General features: G+C 53.4%; 2 protein-coding genes and 1 non-coding gene across 4 annotated transcripts in view; 1 reads left to right on the top strand and 2 right to left on the bottom strand.

Annotated features, from left to right (window-relative positions):
- The window catches only part of TRAF7 (TNF receptor associated factor 7), a 36,149-nt gene extending 25,908 nt beyond the window's left edge, over window positions 1-10,241 (bottom strand). Inside the window, exon 1 of one of the 2 annotated variants that reach the window (XM_069810520.1) lies at window positions 10,102-10,241. The gene's annotated coding sequence lies outside the window, so the exon portion shown is untranslated. Of the gene's footprint in view, window positions 1-6,549; window positions 6,705-10,101 lie in introns of those variants that run through there. The other variant, XM_009928505.2, reaches the window with a different exon arrangement.
- Window positions 10,242-10,682: 441 nt separating this feature from the next.
- Window positions 10,683-10,773, top strand: LOC138690628 (small nucleolar RNA SNORD60). Its single transcript, XR_011329394.1, has one exon. It is a non-coding gene; the product is annotated as a small nucleolar RNA SNORD60 (small nucleolar RNA).
- A 1,318-nt stretch (window positions 10,774-12,091) lies between these two features.
- RAB26 (RAB26, member RAS oncogene family) overlaps window positions 12,092-22,891 on the bottom strand; it is a 33,997-nt gene continuing 23,197 nt past the window's right edge. The window contains exons 3-9 of the mRNA XM_069810517.1: window positions 20,222-20,263; window positions 19,257-19,323; window positions 18,807-18,859; window positions 16,175-16,240; window positions 15,941-15,997; window positions 15,419-15,495; window positions 12,092-15,130 (exon numbers count right to left, since the gene is read on the bottom strand). Coding sequence (XP_069666618.1) covers window positions 15,028-15,130; window positions 15,419-15,495; window positions 15,941-15,997; window positions 16,175-16,240; window positions 18,807-18,859; window positions 19,257-19,323; window positions 20,222-20,263 — 465 coding nt within the window. The 3' untranslated portion in view covers window positions 12,092-15,027. The remainder of the gene's footprint in view (window positions 15,131-15,418; window positions 15,496-15,940; window positions 15,998-16,174; window positions 16,241-18,806; window positions 18,860-19,256; window positions 19,324-20,221; window positions 20,264-22,891) is intronic.

Here is a 22,891-nt window from a genome sequence, read left to right as displayed (position 1 = left end):
TTTTCCCCTCATTGTTTATAAGCAAGTCCTGCGCTCTGCAGCTTGGCTGAGCAACCTACCTGCAAGCAGCAGCAGGGAGCCTGCTTTGTGTCTTCTCTGAACAGAAACCAGAGGAATGCAAGCAATGGAAAAAATGTCAAGTAGAATATCAGCCAGGCTGCAGAACACCAGCCGCCACATGAATATCTGATTTCAGCCCAAATCTCTGCAACCACCATATATAGGAAACATTTCAACAGAGCAGACACCTCTCTAGAGCACTGTCTGACAGCTCCTTCACATCTCAGTCTTCCAAGAGGTACTGAGAAAGGCCTTTTCCAACTGATATCAAAAAAGTTAAAAGGAGGCAGAAAAGAGCTGGTGGTGTTGACATTAATACCAGCTTCCTACAGCACTTGCAAAAATCTCCACCAGATCTCTGAACCTTGGCTCGGCATCTGTGCGCCCAGACTGCAGGCAGAGCTGCTCAGCCTGTGGGGTCCAAGCAGAACTGCATCCTGAGGAGATACAGACTACGACACAGTGAAAGTATCAAATATTTTATGTTACAAAATACACGCGCTCTGTGACCTAGAAGGAAGGAAAACCAAAATCACAGAATCCTTTGGGCTGCTAAGTCCTTCTCACAGGACCAAATACAAAGGGGCTCCAGAAATCCCCTGAGCATCTTCAGCAGCTCTGCAGAGCAGCAGGTCAGAAGCCCTCACGCTGGAAACATTCTCCCAATTTTCTGGCCCAGGACTCTACAGGGTCAGGTTATGATTTACAGCCAAATGAGTTGCAGAGGCACCCTGACACCTGCAGTGAAAGGACAGGCTCCGTTTGCTCTAAAAAGACAAGAACTGTTGAAAGAACTTGTGTGTCCTGGCAGCACAACAGCATGGGGCTGCCCTCTAAACTGCAGAGGCATGCGTGGACCCATGTGTCTGGAGATCAGCTTGGGAACCCAGCCTGGAGTTAATATATTTTTTATTTTTTTTTAACATGCAACTTTAGTGTCTTTGACAGTAAAAAAAGAGGGGAAAAAATCCACCCTGGAAAAAGGAAGCTGTGGGGACCTGCTATTCACTAAATCACACAGCTGATAGTAACCAGATGCAAGGGAGGGGAAGGGCTAGGTTTCAGCATTTGCACACCACAGGGATCAACTCAAGCTTTTAAGACTCAGCGAGAAGAAAAGCCTTAAAATTCCTACTTTAGTACTCCAGGCAAGGAAAAACCCAACCACCAGTAGTTGCAGAGAGAGCTGGGGAAAGCAGTTCTCTTTCTCCCCGCTGCAGAGGCCAACAGGATCAGCAATGGAGCGGTTTTCTGCCGGCTGTTTAACGCTGCTGCCAACCCCATCACCGCACCTCAAAGCAGGGAGGGGAATCACCTCCGGGACCTGTGGCCCAGCTAATCCTGTGGCTGTGCTGAAGAGTTTGCCCACAAGATGAGTCTGGTGGGACTGGCATGGGTACCTCAAGGGTCTCCCCTCCTCTCAGCCCCCAGAGCGCACCCCCAGCTATTCTCAACACTCAGCAAAAGGTCCTTACAACCAACCTCAAGATCAAGGCCAAGGCTTTGAGGGGGGACGTGGCAAGAGAAGAAGGGATAGCAGAGTATCCAGTCCTTCACAAACATCACGTAACCTGCTTGGTCCCAGTTAGGAGCCAGTTCCTAATGCAGGAACTACACCATTGCAGGCACAATGGCACTGCTGCAGTTTGTGCTCCGGCTGCTCTCCGGGACAAGACACGGACACGGCACTGGATCCCACAGGTGAAACGTGGCACTGCTGGGGAGCGGCTGGCAAATGCAATGCCCCACGCTGCACAGTGTCTCTTTGCCAAGAAACCTGCAAGCATCTCCGCCTTACGCAATCAACAGCCCATAAAACTCAGCGACATGTCCTACATCTGCTTTGTTCTTCTTTTTTTCCTCGCTCAGTTCATTGAAGCCATCTCTAACATTATTCACCCCTGAGAAAACTGCTGGGCTGGTGAAATCATACACAGCAGGAATGTTTGCTGGAGAGCAAAGCCAATGTGTGCAGCTGGCCTCATGAGAAAGGCAGGCATGGGGTTATCCTGCTCTGGCTGGGAACAGCCTGTGGGTGACGTGAATTTCCTTATTTCGCAGCCTGGGTATTTACAGCATAAGATGCAAGCTTCTGTTCCTCTTACAACACCGTAGCCAGAACAAGAAGGGTTACACATCCTTGAGAGTATTGGCACATCACCGGGGAAATACTCTTACAAAAGCTAAAATGCACCGTGCTGCTCCAACAGCCCAGCTCAACAGGACAGGGCAAGGCAAGCAGATGCCAAGAGCAGGGGCTGTGGGTTTGTGGACTACACCCCCCTTCTCAGCTGTATCACAAGCTCTCACACATCCAGGGCTCTTTTGGGGGAGGTAACAGGGCTAGTAAATAAATCCAGCCCAGTTTGGGCAGGCTCTGTCTACCTTGTCCTTCTGCAGTACCAAGGTGTTGCCCACACAGAATTCTCAATGGCCCACAGAACCTGCAAGGGAATGCCTCAGACCAAAGCATAAATGAGACACGATTCATGAGCTCAAATGCCAACTCTTCTACAGAGACAACCATGGGACAGTCACGCTGGCTTTCTTGGTCAGTGTCTCTGGTGGAAATAGCACTCACAAGCACTCATGAACTACATTAACAGGGCTTAAAGAACATGGTGACGAGGACTATCAGCATCTAGTCTGACTTGTAAAACACGGGCCATAAGAATGTGCAAGAGCTACAGCAGATCACAGAGACAGACGTCACCAGACAAGAACCAGAGGATGGACCTGAATGGTCACTCCTCAGGTTAGAGGAGACTACGCAAAGGTTCCCCCAAGAACCACTGCCGAATTAGCTTTTTCAAGGTCATAGGTGAAGATGTTGAATAAAGAGTGAGCAGTGAAATCGCCAAGTTTGCAGATGACACTAAGCTCTTTTGAGTAGTCAAATACCATGTTGACAGTAAGGAACTCAAGAACCTCACAAAACTGAGGAGACAAAAAGGTTGCAGATGAGCTTTTACAGAGATAAATGTCAAGCGATGCATCTAGGGAAAAATAATGAAAGCAGGCCTATGCGATGCTCAGCTCTGACCTGGCAGCTACAACTCAGGAAAGAGAAGCTGGAGTCTCTGTGGTCAGCTAGCTGCAATTCTCAGCCTAGAAGACAGCAGCAGACAAACAGGCCAACGAAATGCTGAGCAGCATCACAAAAGCTGTGGAAAACCACCACGAGGATGTCATTTGGGTGCTACATAAAACGATGTATTTATCTCCTGAGCGCTGTAGCAGTTCTGGTCTTTGCTTCGGAAGAAGGCCACAGTGTAGTTAGAGAAACTTCAGGGAATGATATTAAAATGATCAATGGGATGTAGTCCCTAATCCAGCTACTCTGAGTGGTGGGAAAATGAGAGGCAAATGGATGGTAGAAAGTGGTCAGGTTCATGTCCTCGGCATTAACAGCATCCATTTTTGTAACTGCTGAAGACAGAACTGGGGCTAGGCAGAGCAATGCTTTGACCCAGTAGGGCATTTCTTACACTCTTAGGGTGACCCCTCTAAGGCCAGGGACGTATACTGAGATGTGCAGTCAGCACTAGAACATAAAACGTGAACAGAAGTTCAGCCTTACTGACAGAGGATGGCACTTCCATCTGGTGGGTCTTTGGTTCTGTGGAACAGAAAGAGCCTTTTTATTGTTTACAAGTTTTTGCATTGCTCTTAAAAGTCATACAAACTTTTCTGAGCTACTTAAAGTGAGACCATAATTGTACTGAGCTGTCATCAATAAAAATAAAAGTGACATTTTTAATTGCTGCTACTTTTACCAGCGCTTCAATTGACTGCAGAGCTGAGGGAGCACATTCAACAGCTGTTTGAACACTGTCATTCCTTTGTGCAAATGCAGTTCAGAAAGGGAAATCATTTTGTGTTAGGTGCTTTTCCTAAAGGGTAATGAGTCCTTGGGATAGAAAAACTTTTTGCAATACTTCATGTTAAAACCTGAAGCAGTAACTTTCAAATGTGCCTGTAACTGGATCAAAAGTGATTGCTCTGGTGGAACAAAGCATCTCATTTTTCCCAAAAACCTAAAATCAAGTTAGAAGTTAGAAAAGAGGACAATGTTCAATACTGTTTCCATGACACAAAAGCTACGCTTGAAGCTTTACTTCCATTTTAGGAAACCTGGAAGCATCCACCTACTACACCATTTTTCTTATGCATAAGGCCACAGACCAGGGTTCAGTAGTGCCTGACCCCTGCAACCGAGATTGGCTTGTCTTGGCTCAGTACCTACGTGGTCGCTGCTGGGGTGGCCAGGCTGGCAGAAACAGACAAGCTCAGAGCTCTTCCACACAAGGCCCTTAATCAAAAGGTGCTTTAAAAGTTGGCCCTAACATTACAGTGCTGCATGCTGTTCCTTTCACAGCTTGTGATCTTTCCCACATCCTCACTCAAAGAACAGACCCATTCAGGGATCTTCACATTATTAAATTGTGGAACTGTTTAAGAAAAAAGAAAAAAAAAAAACATCCAAGGCCCCAAACCAACAATGTCCTACCCCTCCAAGACAAAATCTCAGCCCTGCTGCTGTTTCTTGAGATGGAATGGCCATCTCCTTTGTGCAAGGCAGGTGATGATCTCAAGATATCACACTTCAAAAGCTATGAATAGTCACCTACACAAATCTCACCAGAACTGGTGCTAACTGGCACTCCTCAGCCTTGCTTGACAGAGAGAATAAGCAGCTGCCGAGACCCCACGGGGTCCTGTGGGCTAGGTGAGGCTCTGCTGCTGGTTTACCTGCTGCAAACTGGCCTACAGGAATCCAATAGATAGATGGGCTTGCAACCCATTTAAAAAAAACCCTAAGACATGCCAGGTCAGCAGCAAAACCTGGGTTATGGAGAGATTCAGCCCCTGTCCTGGCAGGACAGTATATGAGGAAACAAAGCCTCTGCTTGGAGGGCTTCAATCTTGGTTGATCAGCTCAGGAGCAGCAAGAGCTCACACAGAAAACCCCTGTACAAACAGATCCTGAATTCCCTTGCGCACCTCTCGCCTCCGCCCCGCGCGGTGCTGACATGAGCACTTCAGCAAGGCTGTGACCGAGAGACTTGCCCATGAAAACCAGAAACTAATCCATTCTAGTCCCACCCTTGGCTGGTAATTTACCAAAGTTCAAAAGCCACCTCTCAGCCGGCCTGGGAAAGGAGTTAAACACCCATAAATGCACTAAGGGACACAGTTTTTAGCAGATGCTGCACCCCATGTCCCCCAGTGAAGCCAGAGAACACTTGTCTCATCTGCTGCATTTTCCTTTCCTGAAGCCACCCTGCTAGACCCAAGGCAATCAAAGTTTCTTCTTTATTTCGTTTCTCAATTGCTGTGCAGTCATTGAGGGCTTTTCAAACTGCTTTGCCTTACAGGTGGCTACTCTCCTCTGGAAAGGTTTAACCACTCCTATGACATTATGGGATTCTTACAGATTAAAGTCATAAGAAACCTGAGCCCATAATCTTTACTCAAAATGCACAAAGTATCACTTCATCCCCTATTCCCCCTCAACACACTCCAAAGCTTTGAAACTTCATGAGGTGCTCTTGCTTGCCCTCTGGGTGCAATTACACCACTTTAAAGATCCATCTGAAATGCATCGGCTCCTTCACAAAAAAAAAAAAAAAAAAAAAAAAAAAACCACAGTAAATTTCTGTCACCTGCTCTTTTTTTTTTTTTTTCACAGTTTCCTTGGACTTTGCCACTGAGAACAAGCAGGAGAGCACAACATAAGACAGCTACGCTCACTGCTAGGGAGTGTCAACCAGTGACTGAGAAAGGGAGAAAATTGTAGTGCTTTCCAGGTAGCATGTGAGCTGGGCAAAACACAATCAAACTAACCATGTCCTCCCCTTTGATAAAAAAGCACCAAATCCTTGATTCCAGAAGAAATCAGTGGATATGGACACTTCCGCCATGGCAAATCTACCGATAACTTTCACACAGAAGCACCATTCAGTGTCCCACAACCACCTAACACCACCCTAGGAAAGCTGTATTCAAGTTACTCCCCCAATGTACTATTAGCAGCTGTACTGTAGCCACGATGACTTAGGATGCACAGAAAAGGCAGTGAGAGATACTGCCTCTTCTCACAAACTTGGCTTCTTTGCTTACAACTTTCCTTAAAGAATATCAAGGATTTCCCGATTCTGAAACCACCACAAACAACCTCAGAAAACACTTGCTGGGTTGCCGCACAGTCAAGTGTTACACATCCTTCCAAAGGTCACTCCGAAGGATCATAAAATCAGCATAATACAGCTCCAGCTCATTGGACAGGCAACAGGTACCCACTTCTAAACTGGCATTGGATTTCAGATACCTCCTGCTTCTTCACCAAGATCTAGACACAGGCATGAAACAGTTCCTCTCTTACTACTGTCCGCGACCACTAACGCACAGCAGCCTCCCAGGGAACACTGCCGACACAGCCCTGACATCCAGCTCCCAGGCAAACGCTTTACCTTGGACGAAACTCACCATCGTCCGTCCAAGCTGGCACGGAGCGGCGAAGCCCGGCAAGACGCGACCATGACCAAGTTCCTACTCTGTGGGCAGGCTTTTCCTCGGTCAAAATGTCGCTTCCGCTATCTGTGTGCGTGTATGTGTGTATCGCTCTTAAGTGATGTAAACAGAAAGGCATGCAGAGCAGTGGGCGATATGTAAATTCAGCTGGAAAATCCCACAGCTCAGCCAATCTCCACACTGCGCTGCCTCGCAGCTTTGCCCTGGCTGCTCTGAGACTGAAGAGGTTTGGTCTAGTGCAGAAAAAACAACCACTGTTAGCACACACAGATTTACTCCTCTGATCAGAGAAATCTCCAGGGACAGAAAAGTCCATCACTCACTTTAAAGAGAGTTTGAGTTTCTCAGCCTCTTTAGATAGTTCCCAAACTATTCATAGTACTGAATAACAAGCAGCCTAACAAACAGCAACACAGTCTTCGCTTGTAGAGACAATCCAGAGAAATCTAGTTAACTAAGAATCACCACAAAAAGGCAGAGCTGGTGAGCAGGGTTTGCCTGAAAGATGGGCACTGACAGTGGGGGACTTGTAATGCCAGGACACCCACCCCACAAAGGAGAACAATGTGCTCCCACAGCTGAGGCTCTCCCAGGAGCAGGTACTGCACAGAGAGCTCTCACCCCACTCCAGCCCCCAATACACCTCCTGCAGTTTTTACACCTCATTAAAAGCAGCAAGGTAACTCTGCTGAAGCTCCGAACTCAGGCTGCGCTAAAGGCAGAGCGGGAGCAGTCTGTAAATGGGTAAGTCAGGGTGTCATTGCCCTGGACTCCTGAGGAAGTTGCTGAGGTTGAAAGAAGGGTGACACGTACCCTTGTGAGCAACCACCAGCTTCCTCCCTTGCCCCAGACAGCCACTATGTCCCCCAACCCAACCCATGGGCAAGGGGACATGCCAGCATATGCCTCATCACGCCCACGGCAAAGGAGTACAGCCAGGGAAGGGAAGACGCGGGGCATAAAAATTTTAAGAATTCTGACAGACTGAACTTGTCCGCATAATCTGAGTATTGAGTTAGTAAACCCAGGAAGGATTTTCTCTCAAATGCCTTTCTCCTGGCACAGCTGAGATAACCCGAGAGGCAGGAACAATCACACTTCAGAAAGTGCCACATTCATGGCTAGCAGGGGCTAGGAAGGTCCTGCAGAACAGGCAAACACTCAGCCCACAAGGTGACTAACTGCTGAATGCCAGCTGAAGCTGCAAAACACTCAGCACTGCTCAGGACCAACCCCGGCTGATGTACAGCCACTTCTGTGGCAGCTCACAGCAGGGCAGAGCAGGCACTAGCACCATCACACGGTGCTCGGCAACTTCCCAGAGCCCGCAGGCCTCCCTGCAGCTCCAGCAGTGGGGTTGTGTTTGTGGAGCCCCAGGAAGGGAACGGTTCACTGCAAAAGAGTTTCAGCCAGGGGACACAAACTTACCTGTGGTGCTTCACGAGTGGCTTAAGGGCATCTAAGGCTGCACTGCCACAGGAACAGGCAGTTGCCGGCCCAGCCCCACCACTCTCACACTGCAGAGTGGCTGGTATCACAATGTGATCCCTCGGGTCAGGGAACCAAACTGCCTGAAAGCTATGGATTTGGGTTTTTTTCCCTGGGTTCAGTCAACTTTGTGAAAATTCATGTTTGGGTGTTACCAGTGAAGGCACCTGCATTCCCTGACTGAATGTTCTGGTCACTCCAGTTTGGCTTAGGTTTCCCACTGCCACTCAGTAAAATTTAACCTCCCTCATTGTGAAACATTCCTTTCTGCAGGGCAGTTTCACCTGCAAGCAATCTGCTGCTGCACACTGCAGCAAACCAAACCGCAAAGCTGGAGCTTTCTGTATTGTCATGGATGGATTTACCCTGTCCCTTCTCAGCCCTACTTGAGACCAGCAGTGCCCAGGGTGGGGGACCCAGCAGACTGCGGACAGTTCCCTGCTCCTACGGTTTCCTGCATGACGCTTAGGAAATCCCCAGACTCTTTGATCTTCTGCTCCCCTGGTGTGCAATGAGGACAGCACTGTCTGTTCTCTTGCTCCTTGTCAATGGTGAGGGCCAGCTCTCTGGACTCATTAGTAACCATCTGTACAGTACTTGACACAATGCAGCCCAGTTTTTGGTGGTGCACTGGGTTATCTTCACCACAATGCACTTTCTGTGAACTACCTCCCCTCCTTACACAGCTACCAGGGAGCCGTGTAAAGGCTGTCATGGAAGTGGTTGACTTTCTCACGCCACTTTCCCTCAGCAAGGGTTTTCTAGAACCGTCCTTCACTCACACAGCCCTTTCCCTGCAAACCTAACAAATGTTGTTGTGGCTGTCAGCACAAGTCAGTGACAGACAAATGCTTGAAGGCAAAACACAACAGCTCTTTAACAGGAACACTAACTGCTTAAGACAGACTGAAAAGAATACAACACTGGGGTGAAAAGGCACATGGAGGCAAAATTAAAGTGCTGGGATTGAAACAAAATGTTTGGCAACATTGCCAAAGTTGAAAAAATAACTGCTCCTCCAGAATTCTTCACAATACAGTTACCCCCCAGGGGGTACAATAGCCTGGATCTGGCTTGCTACATACATATCAAACCTGCCTAACTTATGTACCAGCTTTTTTCTCACCCTCATCAGTCCCCAGCAGAGCCTGTCTGAGCTGTTGCCTCTGCTACCAACAGAGCTCAAAAGCAAGCTGAACTGAAAGAAGGTCCTCACTTCTGGCTTTCATGCAACACAACAGGATCATCAGGTCACAGTCACAGATCAAACAGGAGAAAAGTGTTTGACAGCAAGCCTGTCAGAGGAACACCAGCTGCGAACTGGCAGTAGAATAAGGCAGAACTAAACAACATGTTTGAAATGAGAAGACGATAGCGCAATTTCACTGCCTGCTCTGAGATCTGCAATTGTCTCGGGGCAGTTACAGAGATCTACCACCAAATATCCTATATTGCGTAAGTTGTGAAACCAAAGCACAAGGAAATGAGGTTACCAGGAGATCAAGAGAGAACCATGAGCAACACGTGCCCCACATCGGACAAGTCATGGCGCACAAAAAGACAAAACAAAGCAAGCCCCGCGGTGACATATGTCAAACAGCAAAGGGAAGGCAGCCGGGGCGAAGAAAGCAAGACGTGGCCAGGATTCACCGAGGACCCAACAGCACAGGAGGTGATACACGAGCTCCTCTGTGCACCTGAAAAAAAATCACGCCGGCACCCGCACACAGTTTAAAAACCGACAAACAAACCGCCCAAGGGAAGGGAACGAGGCGGCAGCGCTGCCGGGCGGGCGGCAGCCGCCCGGAGCCGCCCCGAGCAGTCCTGCAGCCCCCGGGGGAGCTGCCGCAGGCACTTCCCCAGAGCGGGGCCACCCCACCCGGGCCGCGGCGCAGCCCAGCGCCCCCGGCCCTCACCGTCCCCACCGCCCGGCCCGGCCCTTCCCCTCACAGAGCTCCCTCAGCCCCGGGCCCGGCCGGCTCCCCTCAGCCGGGGGCTCCGGCCCAGCCCCGCTCGTACCTGGCAGCAACAGCGGCGGCGGCGGCCGGAGCGCCGGTGCCCGGCCCCGGCACATCGCGACCCCGGGCCTGCTCCCCGCTCGTCTAGCGGGTCCGCTGCCGCCCGGGCCGGAAGCCCTACGCCCGTCGCTCCTCGGGACTTGTAGTCCGGCGCGTCCGCCTTCCGCCCGTTGCTCGCCGCGCCTCCGTGACGTTCGGACTACAATTCCTAGCAGCCCACGCAGCCGAGCGCTGATTGGCGCTTTCCCAGTCACTCTATGTTACAACCACTGTTGCTACTGGCTTGGCCCGGCCTCCTCCAGGGTCCAATCAGACGACGGCAGACCACCGCCTCGGGCCACGCTGCGCCGCGCGGCGCCATTGGAGCGAGGAAAGGCGGCGACCAATGAGCGTTGAGAGAGGCGGGAGAGCGATCACGCCAACGGCTCGCGATTGGCTTGTCCGCAGGCAGCCTGACCAATAGCGACGTGGGGCAGCTATAAAGTCGGCAGCGGAGGGCCGCGCTCCCTTTTCCAGCGGGGAGGTGAGCGGGAGCGGGCGGCGCGGGTGGTAGCCGGGGGGCGGGCGGCGGTAACAGGGGCGGGCCGGTGATGATCTCTATCTACCTTTCTGACACCTCGTCTGAGGGCGGCGGGCGTCCGCAGCCCCTGCTGACGATCCGTGGCTGAGGCCCGAGAGAGCCCCGGTGGGGCCGGGGCGGGTCGGGGCGGCCCGCTCTTAACTGCGCCGCCTTCTCTCCTCAGGGCTCGGCGGGAACCGGATCGCACCGGTGTGAACCGGATCGCGGCGGCCTGAAGGGCGGTGAGGCGGCGGCGATGATGAACGGAGGACATTCCTGGGGGTCCCGGGCGGTGCGGGTCGGGTACCGGCACCCTCCGTGCCCGAACGGCGGGTGGCCGCCGGCTAGCCCTGCCTGCTGGGAGGCTGCCTGGCCCGCAGGGCGGGCTGCTCCCGCCGCTCCGAGATGGTTAAACGCGGTATCGCTTGTTGCTAACGGACTAGGCCGGTATGGGGTGGTGAGCCACAGGCAGGGTGACCTTATCCCCACCGCCCGTAAGCTGCATCAGGAAGCTGCAGGGAAAGCACGAGTGGGTCTCAGGCGGGTGAAATTGGGGCTGGAGTAACCACTTCGTGCCTTGGCGTAGCTGCTATTCAAGGGATAGTGTAGGCTGCAGGCTCTGGAACGGGTCAAGTGATGCAGTTCTGAGTATGGCTAAAAAGTGCGCTCTTTATGGGCTGCTGTATCAAATGGGGAAGCTGCTGTTTCTCATGCTGTGCAACTTGCGAGTCAGGGCAGTTTTTAAAGTGCAGAGAAGCAGCTGCAGAATTGGCTGAAGTATAGGAATCAAAAGTCATTGACTTCTACTCTACCACATGGGGTAGCTTAAGGTAAACATCATGGCAGGTGGTGGGTGCAGTAGTGTGGGTAATGGAAAGGATTCACAGTCTGAATTCCAGTGCTAGATCACATAGACACAATTTAAATCTGGGAGTCCTTGATGCTAACTCAACTTTTTGGAACATAAGTTTCTCAGGTAATGTTCTTTCCCCAGCCTCAAATCAAATGCAGCCTTGTAATTCTTGAATTGTTTGCTGCTGTATCTCCACTTTGGCTTCTGTATTAGGCCAATTTTATAGCTTACAGATTCAATAAAGTTTTCAAAAGACTTATTTTGCTTTTGCTTCTGTTCTTTACAAATCCCATGGGTGGCATGTAAAACCACAAACCAACTTTAAACTGCATTTGAGCACCCAGCAGACCATCTCTGCCATTACTGTTCACTTATGGGGAACGAGAGCATCTTCAAAGATGTGTTGCAGCTCAGCTTAGCCCAGCTCCCTTTAATTTTTTTGCTGGGTGCATTGGAGGGCCTGAACCCATGCTGGTAATGGAAGGATCTGGATGGGCTCAAGAATGAGCTGAACTACTTGAATGATTAAACAGTGCAGGTGTGTATGTTAGACAATCAAAATAGCATTGTAGCCACAAAGATTATTAAAAAAATTTATTAACAGGAATGAAACAAAAGCTGTAAACAAGAGCCAGCAAAAATGAGAAGTTGCATGTAATGCTGAGTCCTCTGGCTTGTTTGAATGCACCAAACAATTCTTCATCACTTGGTGGCAGTAAAGGCCCGTGTGAGAAGATGCCAAAGAACAGTCTGAGGAAGAGCTTTAGGGCAAGGTCAATGTGCAGGCTTTGGGAGACCAGTCGCATAGAGGGAACTTGTGACTCGGAGAGATGGGGACTGAGTCTGCCTTAAAGTTTAGGTCTAATACCACAAATGCAGTTGTGATGTCTCTGCTGTGGTAGAATTGGCTCCCAACAGGCATATTTAAAGTATTCCAAAGGGTCATATTTACATCGTGTTTAAATTAGCTTTGGCCCCCCACTGAAGGAGTAAGTTCGGAGTTGCCAGCTTTTTCTTCAAGACAGCAAGGTGCAAGGCTTTACTGCCCTGTGAGGGAGAGGGAAGGCAGCAACCTGATGGGAGCATTAAGAATACTGCTGCTTATTTTTGCCTTTAGGGGGAGACTCCCTATAGCTTCTGGGGTGATGTGACCATGCAGTGACTAGCACATCAGGACAGGGGCTGCTGCTGCACTGCTAAGGTCAGGCTGAGAAAACACAGAGCCAAAATCAGACCTGGGCACAGACTGGGTATTGGAGCTGCCTGACGGCTCTTCTGTGCCTCTGCTGGCCTGGCCCTTCCCTGCATAGCTGGGATACCAAATTACTGGTATATAGCAAGCTCAGGACTCGAGGAAATCCCAGTCCCTTTTTTTTTTCTCCTTAATCTCAGCCAGCAAGTGTGTGCTACACAGCCCAGAATGAGAATGGAGGTGGCTCCAAGGTAAGCAGCTTCATGTAGGACACACTGGTCAAGTAGCAGCCACGGGAACACAGCAAAGCTCACCAAAGCAGCATGAAACTGAGTTTTACAGATTCCTGTGCACTTCTTGACAGTGCCTGAGCAACTTTCAGAGCCTTCCCTGTGTTCCGTTGCTACTTGCGAATAAGTCTTAAGAGAGCACTTGTAGCAGGCATTGCTGCCTTCTAGAGTGGGTAAAGGTGAAGAGAGTTGTTCCAGTTATTTCAGAGAAAGTCTCGGTTGAGGGATAGATGGCTGCTGCTCTGGTGGGAGCAGCTCTGCCAGTGCTGGCCATCCCCCTGATCTGTGGGGAGCAAGCATTGCGGCTGAGGTGGGACAGGGTGGGGGGGGCCCTGACTGCCATTCTCCCACAGCCCCTGCTTGCTGCTGCCAGCGGAGCTCACCTGCCTGCTCCTGCGGTGCTGGCATTGGCAGCAGGGGTCTGCTCTAGGCTGTGCGCTGCAAATATTCCTGCAGGAACAGTTTTTCGGTAAATAATTTAAATAAAATTTAAATCAGGCAGTTGAAAGACTTGTTTCTCCCTAAAAAGCTATTTAGGAAAGAATGCTCTGTTTGCAGTAGGTTTATTTTAGGATCCTTTTTCATACTGTTATTGTGCAGAACCCACTTTAAGCAGTAGCTGCTCATTTTACTGTAGCTCTGAGGAGTCCCTGCCTGTCTGAATCACACACGGTAGCTGCGGAGGGTCTTTGTGCACGTCAGGAATGCAGTGCTGGAGCTAACACCCTGAGCAAAACAAGGGGCAGGGGCATCTGAACCAACTGCTGAGAGAGCTCGTGCTTGGCTGGAGAGTGAAGGATGTGTTATTTTATTTTAAGTGGTCCATTTAGGGCAGCACGAGGAGGTTCAGTGTGGTGGGCACCTGGTGTTGTGCGTGTGGAATTTTCAAAGAAAACTGCCACAGGCCAAACACTTCATCCAAATTCAAATCTGTACTTAGAAGGGCAGCTTTTAAAAAAAAAAAAAAAAAGCCAAATGCCTGACACAGACCAAAAGGATGAGGAGTCCATTGAAGAGAGCTGGCAGGAGAGTCTAAAACCTGTAAAATCAATGCCTACAGCATTTCCCCCAGCTTTCTTCAGTTAAAAGAAAGAGCTGTCCCAAGAGAACTTTGAAGATACCAAAGCATTGTTGCAGTCTAAAAACTCTATCACGCTTACATGAAGGTATTTAGAATAAGCTGCAATACATTAGATTTCTTCTCAATTAAAGTACTCGAAACGGCAGAAGTAAGAGAATCAAAGCCTTTACCGAACAGATAGACATTCAGGAAATCTCTGTACAACAGATAGGTTAGCAGGAGCTTACTCAAACAGGCAGCTAAGCTCTTGTCTTCTGCAGGGAAGAGGAGAAATCTTCATCGAGGAGGTGTGTTAAACCACATGAAAGATGGACAGACATAAGTAAGCAACTACAAAAAATGGTTGCCTTGAAAACAAGTCTTTCTGGTGTGCCCCAGGCCAGGGCTCTGAACAGCTGAATTCCAGTGAATTCCAGGGAAAGAAAAGGGAATTTGGGACTTTTTCCTACCCAGATGTTTGGTGTGGAGAAGGCATTAGTTCCCCTTAGTCACACCATAATTGTTACTAACATTAAAGAAGCCTCGTGATGCTCCTGGCTGCTGCTGAATGGGTAGAGATAGTCGGGTCTACCGACTGCCCCAGCCCTGGAAGGAGCGACGGTGAGACCCCAGCCCACCCCAGTCCCTTCCCGACCGCCCACCTCCCACCTGCATGGGGACGAGCGGCTGCGAGCCAGGCAGGAGCGACCAGCGAGGGAAGCCGGAGGGCTCGCAGCGCGGATGGATGCGATGGGGGCTTGGAGAGCAGCGCCTGGCACGTGGCTGCAGCACGGCCAGCGTCCGCCCCATCTGAGCGAGCTTGTTCTGCTGCTGCTGCTTCCGTTCCCCATGTCTCAGCTCACCTTTTAGGCAGATACAGACACGACAGACAGACATGCACACATTGTCCACGAGGAGAGAGCGCGGCGCACAAACACTTGGCATGAGTCTCTGTACAAACGCACCGAGCGCATTAGGACCTGCAGCAGCTTGAGCCTCTCACTTCCTTCTTCACGTAGTCGTGGAGCTTGAATTTGGGCTCGTTGGGCAGCTTCATGGACCTGTGCTTCAGTTCTCTGCGGGAAGGGGAAAAAAACGTTACTTTACTTTTCTGCCTACGCTGCCTGCTTCTAAGCTGCCTGGCCCAGCTCAGTTGAACTTGACTTGGTCTAGATGGTTTGCTGAAGCTCCCCCGATGAGACATTTCATCTCTCATGCGAGACAGCAAGTACTTGCCAGCACAAGAGCTGAAGGTGGGAGCCCAGGGAATGAAAAGGTGGGTGACAGTGCCAGCCTTTATCTCAAAGACTGCTGTCCCCCCCGTGGGAGAGGTGCCCAGCACGGCCGCCACACCAGTCACTTACTTTGCAATGGCTGTGAACGCTAATTCAACATTGAGGCCACTTTTTGCGCTGGTCTCCATAAAGGGCACTCCGTACTCCTGCGGGACAAGACACACCGGCATCACAGACATCGCCCGGGGGGTTCCCGGGGGCTCCCGGCTCGTGCTGAGCCCCGCCCGACATTGGTGCCTGCGGCAGGAGCTCATACCCCGCGCTGGGAGAACTCTGCCGTGGTGGGCAGGAAAAGCTGAGCGAGGGTTCACAGCTCAGGCGTTTCTTACACAACTTTGGAAATAATTTTTGAGGACAAAGAGGTGAAAAACATTAGTGGAAGCTTCGAGGAAGTAGAGCAGTTGAGGAGGAAGAGGAGAGCAAGACAAGGGAAGAAAAGCAAAGTGCTCCCAGACCTATTTTGGGTCAGACTGGTCTCCAGTTAACCATTTCACTGGTGTACATCATCAAGTACATGCTGGCACACTTGTACATCCCCAGTCAGAGCATATAACAACTGACTTGGCTGCAGCAGACGGACACCTCACATACCTTGGCTAATTTTTCTCCATCTTCCCTTTTCACCACTCTGTCCTGGGCTGAATCCACCTGCCGACAGTAACGGCAAAGAGCAAATTGGGATGATTTGGAAGGTCACCAGCAGGCAACCCCTATGTCCCCTTATGACCTCCCAGGCTCCTCTGCCCATGGCTGCAGCGTGGCCCCATCACGGGACCATCAGGGGAGGAAGAGGAGGCTCTGGCGAAGCTGTGGGGCCAAGCTCACCTTGTTTCCCAGTAACATCAGGACCACATCTTGCTGCGCGTATTCATGAATCTCTGTCAGCCAAGCCTGGAGGAAGACAGCCAGAGAGAGGGGTTAGCAACAGCTCTGGGAGGAGGAGGAGGAGGAGGAGGAAGGATGGGGGGCTGCCCTGGTCCTGGGCACCAGGCACCCTCTGTGGGAAACGCTGCCGTCCCTGAGCAACGCCAGGTGGGCATTACGGGGACACAGAAAAGAGGTGGCTGGGGGTTAGATGCAAAACAAAAAGCCCAGCTCAAACTCGGCTGCACAGGGCGGGAGCTGCAGGCAGGGAGCAGCCGGTCCCACAGGTCCCCTGCGGTTCAGCAGCACCCTGGGGAGAGGAGCTGCCTCTTCCCCTGCGGTTCGGCAGGAGAAGCCAGCCAGCAGCCAGCGACTTGGCCCTGTGGATGAGCGGGCGCCCTGGGGTGCCACCAAGCCCCGGGGGACCTGCTTTGCCAAGCAAGCCTGGCACCCCACTTTGGCTGCTGACCGAGCCCCAGTTTTCAAGGACAAGAGCAGCCTTTCAACCCTGCTGCCCACTCCAGCTGACCACAGGCGCTTGTAGGACTTTAACCCAAATTCCCCCTCAGATGGGACATTAAGAGTAAACCTCTTTTTGGAGGATAAGGCTGAGGGTTTGCTCCAGGACGTGCCCCACGCCCATGTCCTGCATGTGCTGCCCTCGTGCCAAGCACACTCGTCCCGGCAGGCAGCTGAACCTGCTTCCCCAAGCCGTGGGGTGGCTTCCCTGCCCTCTAATCCAGCCTAATCTAATCAAACCTGCCCTAATTCCCTGTAATCCCTGACCCTGCGGTGCGAGCAGCCGCTTGCTGCCTGCCAGGTGGGCAGCACTGCTGCAGCCCTTGCCCCAGCTCCAAGCACCGACGCTGGGCTCGCAGCAAGCGCCGGGCGATCCCCGCTCCACCGCTGCTCCTTGCCCAGCAGCATCCCGCATCAGCACCCAGCCAGCCAGGGAAGCAAGGTGTGATTCAGGATTAGAGCCTGTCACTGATTTTACACAGGAGCCCAACACATGTGGATGCAGCCCTGGGAGCCCATCACACCCTGGCTGGGCTCAGGATGCTCAGCTCCATGGATGTGTTGGTCCAAGGGACACTCGGTCACTGCTGATAACCCCCCTCGGGCTCCCTTCTGGCACCGCTCCCCCTCCATCCCTCCTTCCAGCACCTCGCAATCGCCCCTGGGTGCTCGTTCCGCCCTGCCGGGGCTGCGTGTGCCCCATGGACGTCCCTCCCGCAGCTGTCCCTCCCGTGTCCCCATGGGGCCAGGAGAGCTGATGCTGCAGATGGGGCCGTGTTACCCAGCAGCGTGAAACCTCCAGACAATTTTCTGTCTTGTTGCAGGATCACAACCTCAGTGCAGATCCACAGCCTGGTTAACGACCAGCACTCACTCTCCATTACGCCCAGCAACAGATGCCTCTCCTCAAGCCATCCAGCTCCTCGGGCTGGAAAATGCCACTGCTGACCAGTCCCAGCTTGCGGGAAGCATTCCCAGTGCTGGTGACGTGGGAACAGGGTGGCAGGATGTGTCCCGTCCCCCACCACAGGGCTGCGGGCATGGGGCAGGGGGGCAGGCGCAGGGCTGCCAACAGAAGGATGCTCCGGAGCAGGGATAGCTCCAGGCACTTCGGACCAGGCGGTCAGGGGGTCCAGGGTGGCGCAGGACCCCCTGGGAGCTGGTGTGGTGGATCACGGCTCCCCACACGCAGCCCCGGGGTGTTAATACCGCACGGCACCTCCTGCGCTATCGAACAGGGTGTTTTTGCAGGCACGCAGCCTGCTCGCCGCAGACGCACACAGTGTACTCCGTGTCCAGGACATGAGCAATTACATCATATTCCTTCAGGGCTAATTGCTCCCCAGGCTCATGGCACGCTCTGCCGGTGCTGGTGTAGGTGGCCCCCAGCAGCCGCACGGGTCCGGCAGGGCAAGGGGAGGGGATGCAGGGCCAGCAATGTGCCCACGGTCAGCATTTTCTCTCCCCCACTCTGCCAGATTTAACGGAGCCCTCTGCTCCCACACTGCTCCCCAGTACCCCTGAAGCACCCGCATGGGGCGGGGGGTGTGCTGGGTCTGCGGGGAGGGGGCAGACTCGGGCAGCACAAGGGACCCCCGCAAAAGCTGTCAGGAAGGGCAGGTCTGCTGGGGGTGAGGAGCGTGCAGCAGGATGCGACCCTCTCCCCTGCCTGGGTTCGGCACTAAGGCGGGTGGGGGCAACCTGAAGGTGCGGAGGAGAACGAGGGAGCACCTTGCTGGGTAAAGCTGCCCGTGCTCATCTACTGAAGCAAGTTCTCCAGCCGGTGCTGTAATTACACACAGCATTAATTTGCCGGTGAAGTGAATCCATCACCCCTTTTATTTGCTATGAAAAGGAAAACCTTCTCTGCCTGTCCTCTGGTGTCCTTGTAGGCAGACCCGCCGTCAGACAGGCGCTCGGCATTAACCACAGCCCTTCTGGAAATGATCGCGGTTCACATCTCCGACACACATCTCCTGCAGCACGTATCCCCTCCCCGGTGCCAACTCGCAACCGCGACCCGGCCCATTGCACACGAGGGATGGGCAGGAGGGGTCCGGGGGTGCTGCCGTACCTGGATGTTGTCGAACGACGCTTTGTTGGTGACATCGTAGAGTAGGAGCAGGGCTGCGGAGAGAGGGACGGTGCGTTAGTGCCGGTGCCCTGGTGCCGGACAGGAGCACGGCCAAGCAGAACCCACGGCTCAGGGCTTGATCCCACCGTTCCCTGAGGCAGCGCACCCCCCGCTGCGGGTCACGCCTGGGGACGCGGCATTAAAGCACCGCTGAGGTCCCTGCTCTAAAATAGAAAGCAACATGCTTAAATCCACCCCAGGCAATGCCTTGGACTCCTGGTGTTTGCACCTCGGCACGCAGAGGCTCCTCCATCCTTGGCGGCCGCTTCTTACAGGGAAAATGCTCTGGCGATTCCCGACTCATCTGGCCTGGAGTCACAGCTCGGGGCCCCGAAGAGCCAGAGGGAGGGGGGGGTCCCCCCTGGGGGAAGCGGAGGTGGCCGTGCTTACCGTGGGCATCCCGGTAGTAGGCGTGGGTGACGCTGCGGAAGCGCTCCTGTCCGGCCGTATCCCAGATCTGGAAGGCAGATGGGAGCAGAGGGGTCAGCCACGACCCGCCGCCGCGTGGGCTGAGGGACCTGCCTAGCACCAAAACCAACCCCAAACCAAACGGCACGGTGCAACCCCAGGGAGCTTCTGCAGCCTTTTGCTTCTAGGGACAGCAATAGGAAAAATAGTAAGTGCAATAAATACTGAAGCAGCACCTTCCCGCTCCTCAGCACACGGAGACGACGGTGTGTGGCAAAGGGCTCCTGACATGTCCCTTAATCGGAAAATCCATCCAGCAGATGGATGTGTGGGGACCCGCTAATTTAATTTATCAGTTTTTAATGCAGCAATACATTTGCAGAGTGCCACACTGCTGTCGGGGGAAGATCAGTGCTAATGTCGTTATTGAGCTCCTGGTACAGGGGTCAGAGAAACAGTTGGGTCTCGGGGGGCCGGAGCAGCTCTGTCTGGGGGGGGGGGGGGGGGGGGAAGAAATCTCCTGCATGTCCCACAGGCTGGATGCAGGCTGAGCCAGGGGACACGGATCCCTTTGGAGGATCTTGGTCCCTCTCACCATACTCCAGGTCTTCCAAAGCAGGAGCTGCCTGGAAACACCGGGCAAACCCCACAGGCACTGCTCCGGTCTCACCGGCTCTGGCTGCAGTCACTGAGCAACAAGGAGGCAGGTGGGCTGGGGGTGACCACAGCCAGAACAGCCCCCAGGCTCGAGCAGGGTCCTGCTGAGGGGATAGAGCAGCCAAAAGGACTCGTAAGGCTGCCCTGGGGCGGGAGACGTGACGGCAAAGGATGGAGATGGAGATGGGGGACCCGCTTCTGGGGTGCTCCTCTGCTGAGGGGCTTTGCCCAGCCCCAAACACCCAGGGCGGGGAGACGAGGGGGCTGCTACCAGGGCCACAGGGACATACCTGCAGCTTCACCTTCACCCCATCCACCGTCAGCACCTTATTCTGAAAGAGAAGAGAAAGGGTGGTGAGGGGCAAGCGCAGCTGCAGGACGTCAAGGACCCCGGGGAGACACGCGCACCCCAGACCCCCATCCCGGGCGACGTTTCCCCCCGAACCCTCAGGCCGATCTCCTCTCCCCGCTTTTTAAACTTGCATACATTGGTCCCAGCGCCTGTTGGAGTCATTTGCACCGTGGCCCAGCCAGAAGATCACTCCCTGCGTCTGCTGCAAGCTACATCTATTTGGACACTTAAATCCTCGCGTCTGCGAGGCTGATTTAGTGCAGTGTGCGGCTCAGGCTAGAAGACCTCTGGCAATAAATTAATGAGCACCAGCATCTCATCTTAATAGCCTTCAAAAGACACAGCCAACTACTCCATATTCAGGCAGCAACTTAAAAATAACTCCTCTTCCTGTGGTTTGTACTCATTTTTCTCCCAGTGAGCACCGGTTTCTTTCTCAGGGTTGGGGTTTTTTTTCCTGTTTTGTTTCTTTTTAGCAGGAAAGGTGGGAAGGAGGAGGAGAGGGGACAGTGCCCCTCCACACTGTCCTGCAGGATTTTCCCCAAAGCCAACAGGAAACTTTTTGTGACTGCCTGGAGCATGGCCTGGCAGAGCCGGGAGCAGTGCCGGGCGCGGGGAGAGCCCATCAGTGCCCCTCTGGGCAGCTGTGCCAGCCAGCGAGGACAGCGGACGGATGCTGACCGCATCCCGGTGAACTGCACCAGGCTCTCCAAACATCCATCAAACACAGTCCTAAAGATCCAGCAGTCCCAGGGGAAGAAGCAGAGAAGAGATTAATTTGCCTGCTAGATCCACAGAAAATAGCACACTAATCGGTAGGATGTGATGAAAACACAGCCCGGGAACAGTGCGCTGGCGGGACAGGGCAGCCGTTCGCTGCTCTGGTGATGACTGATTGAAATCCCATTTGCTCCGGAGCAGGCATGGGGTGCTCTCCCCTCCCCAGACGTGTGGCCATGGGATGGCCAGGGCTGCCTTGACCCCAGCTGGGCTCTGCCAGCTCGGCCCCGCTCCCCACCTTCCCCAGCACCGACCAGCAGGAGCACGGGCTCTGCACCAGCTCACCCTGCCGGCACTGGACACGCCACCACCTCCGGTGCCACCAAAACCCTTCCAGGCAAATGACAGCATACATGTGCCGAGAGCCATCCCTGCGCATCCCACGCCGCTCGGCACCAAGTACCAGGCATCTTGGGATGCCGGCGCCCAGCATCACCCTGCCAGGACAGTGCCTGCGAGGCTCTTAATTCCTGTTTTGATATTTTTAATCAGGGCAGAGGGAGCATCTCGGCTTCTGCACATCTATGCTTGCCGAATAGCAAGGATACAGCAAGGAGGAGAGGGCAGGAGCAAGCCAGAGTGCTAAATTTACACAGTCTGCTAAAGCAGGCGCAGGGGAGATGATCACGGTTTATAAATACCTTCAAAGGCAGCGACCGAGACGAGAGAGTGAAGTGATTCACAGCCCAGGAACGGTAAAAATAGGCAGCCAGGCTGCGGGGTGGGGGAGCCGAAAGGCGCTTGGGGAGCCGGCCAGGGGCTCAGGACCAGCTCGCTGTGCCCCATACACAGAGCCAAGGCTTTCCCCAGGACACAAAGCCGGGGCTGCTGAAGGCTTGAAGTGCTTAAAACTGAGGGTCCCCGCTGCTGCGAGGTGCTCCCGGTGCCTCTGCACGACGGCTCCTGGGCGAGCACGGCCACAAGCCGTCCCGGGGGTGGAAACGTGCACCACGGCGAATGGCGCTGAGAAAATCCGAGCGGACGAGCTGCACGTTCACCGCCATCCCAGCGGACGGAGAACCACACTGCCAGGCACTCGTTTTGCGGGTGAGATGGGGCAGATTTACTTTCTGCAGAAGATCCGCTTTCTGAGCTCAGCTTGCCCTCCAAAACCCTGGGTCCTACCTGCAGGTCCTGGTGCTGCACCGGAGGCATCGGCACATCCCGCAAGGTACAGTGGCTGGGAGCTCCGGGCTCTGCACCGGTGCAATGCTCGTCCAAAGCCGTCCCCAGGCAGTGGCAACCAGCTGGTCCCTGGTCCCCCTGACCAGGGACTGCACCAGGGATGCCGTGCCAGGAGCTGCAGGGGAAGGAAAACACTCTGCGTTTCCCCATTAGCCCCGGAGCACCCAGCTGCTCCGGATCTCGGCACAAATGCCAAGAGCCCTCACGGGGGACGAAGATACTTGGTGCAATGGATGATGACAAGAGACGATGACACCGGGAGATTCACGTTAAAAACCACACCAAACAAGTGCCCTTCCCTGCGCAGCCCCACGGCCGCGCCGGCACCTCCAGCTCGGAGGAAAGTGTGTGCCGAGGGGCAGCTGTGCTTGGGGACGTGGCCATGTCCCCAGCGAGGCCATGCTCCACGAGTGACCGGCCACCGTGAGTGGGAGGGAGGGAGGGAGAACGTGACCCCAGTCCCAAGCATGGACCAGCCGTGCCAAAGAGACCACAAACATCTGGTGAGCAGTCGAAAAAACTAAAGCTCCTTGTGCATCGACTTCCACTTCAGGAGCTTAATTAAAAGCCAAGCTGGCAGCAGCAGGAATCACACTAATTACGACTGACCTACATTTTAGGGGAGGAAATGCTTAAACCTAAT

This window comes from Haliaeetus albicilla, chromosome 22 (assembly GCF_947461875.1).
Source record: "Haliaeetus albicilla chromosome 22, bHalAlb1.1, whole genome shotgun sequence".
NCBI lineage: Eukaryota > Metazoa > Chordata > Aves > Accipitriformes > Accipitridae > Haliaeetus > Haliaeetus albicilla.
Note: the sequence above shows the minus strand (reverse complement) of the source record. Positions and strands in the feature narration are given on the sequence as shown.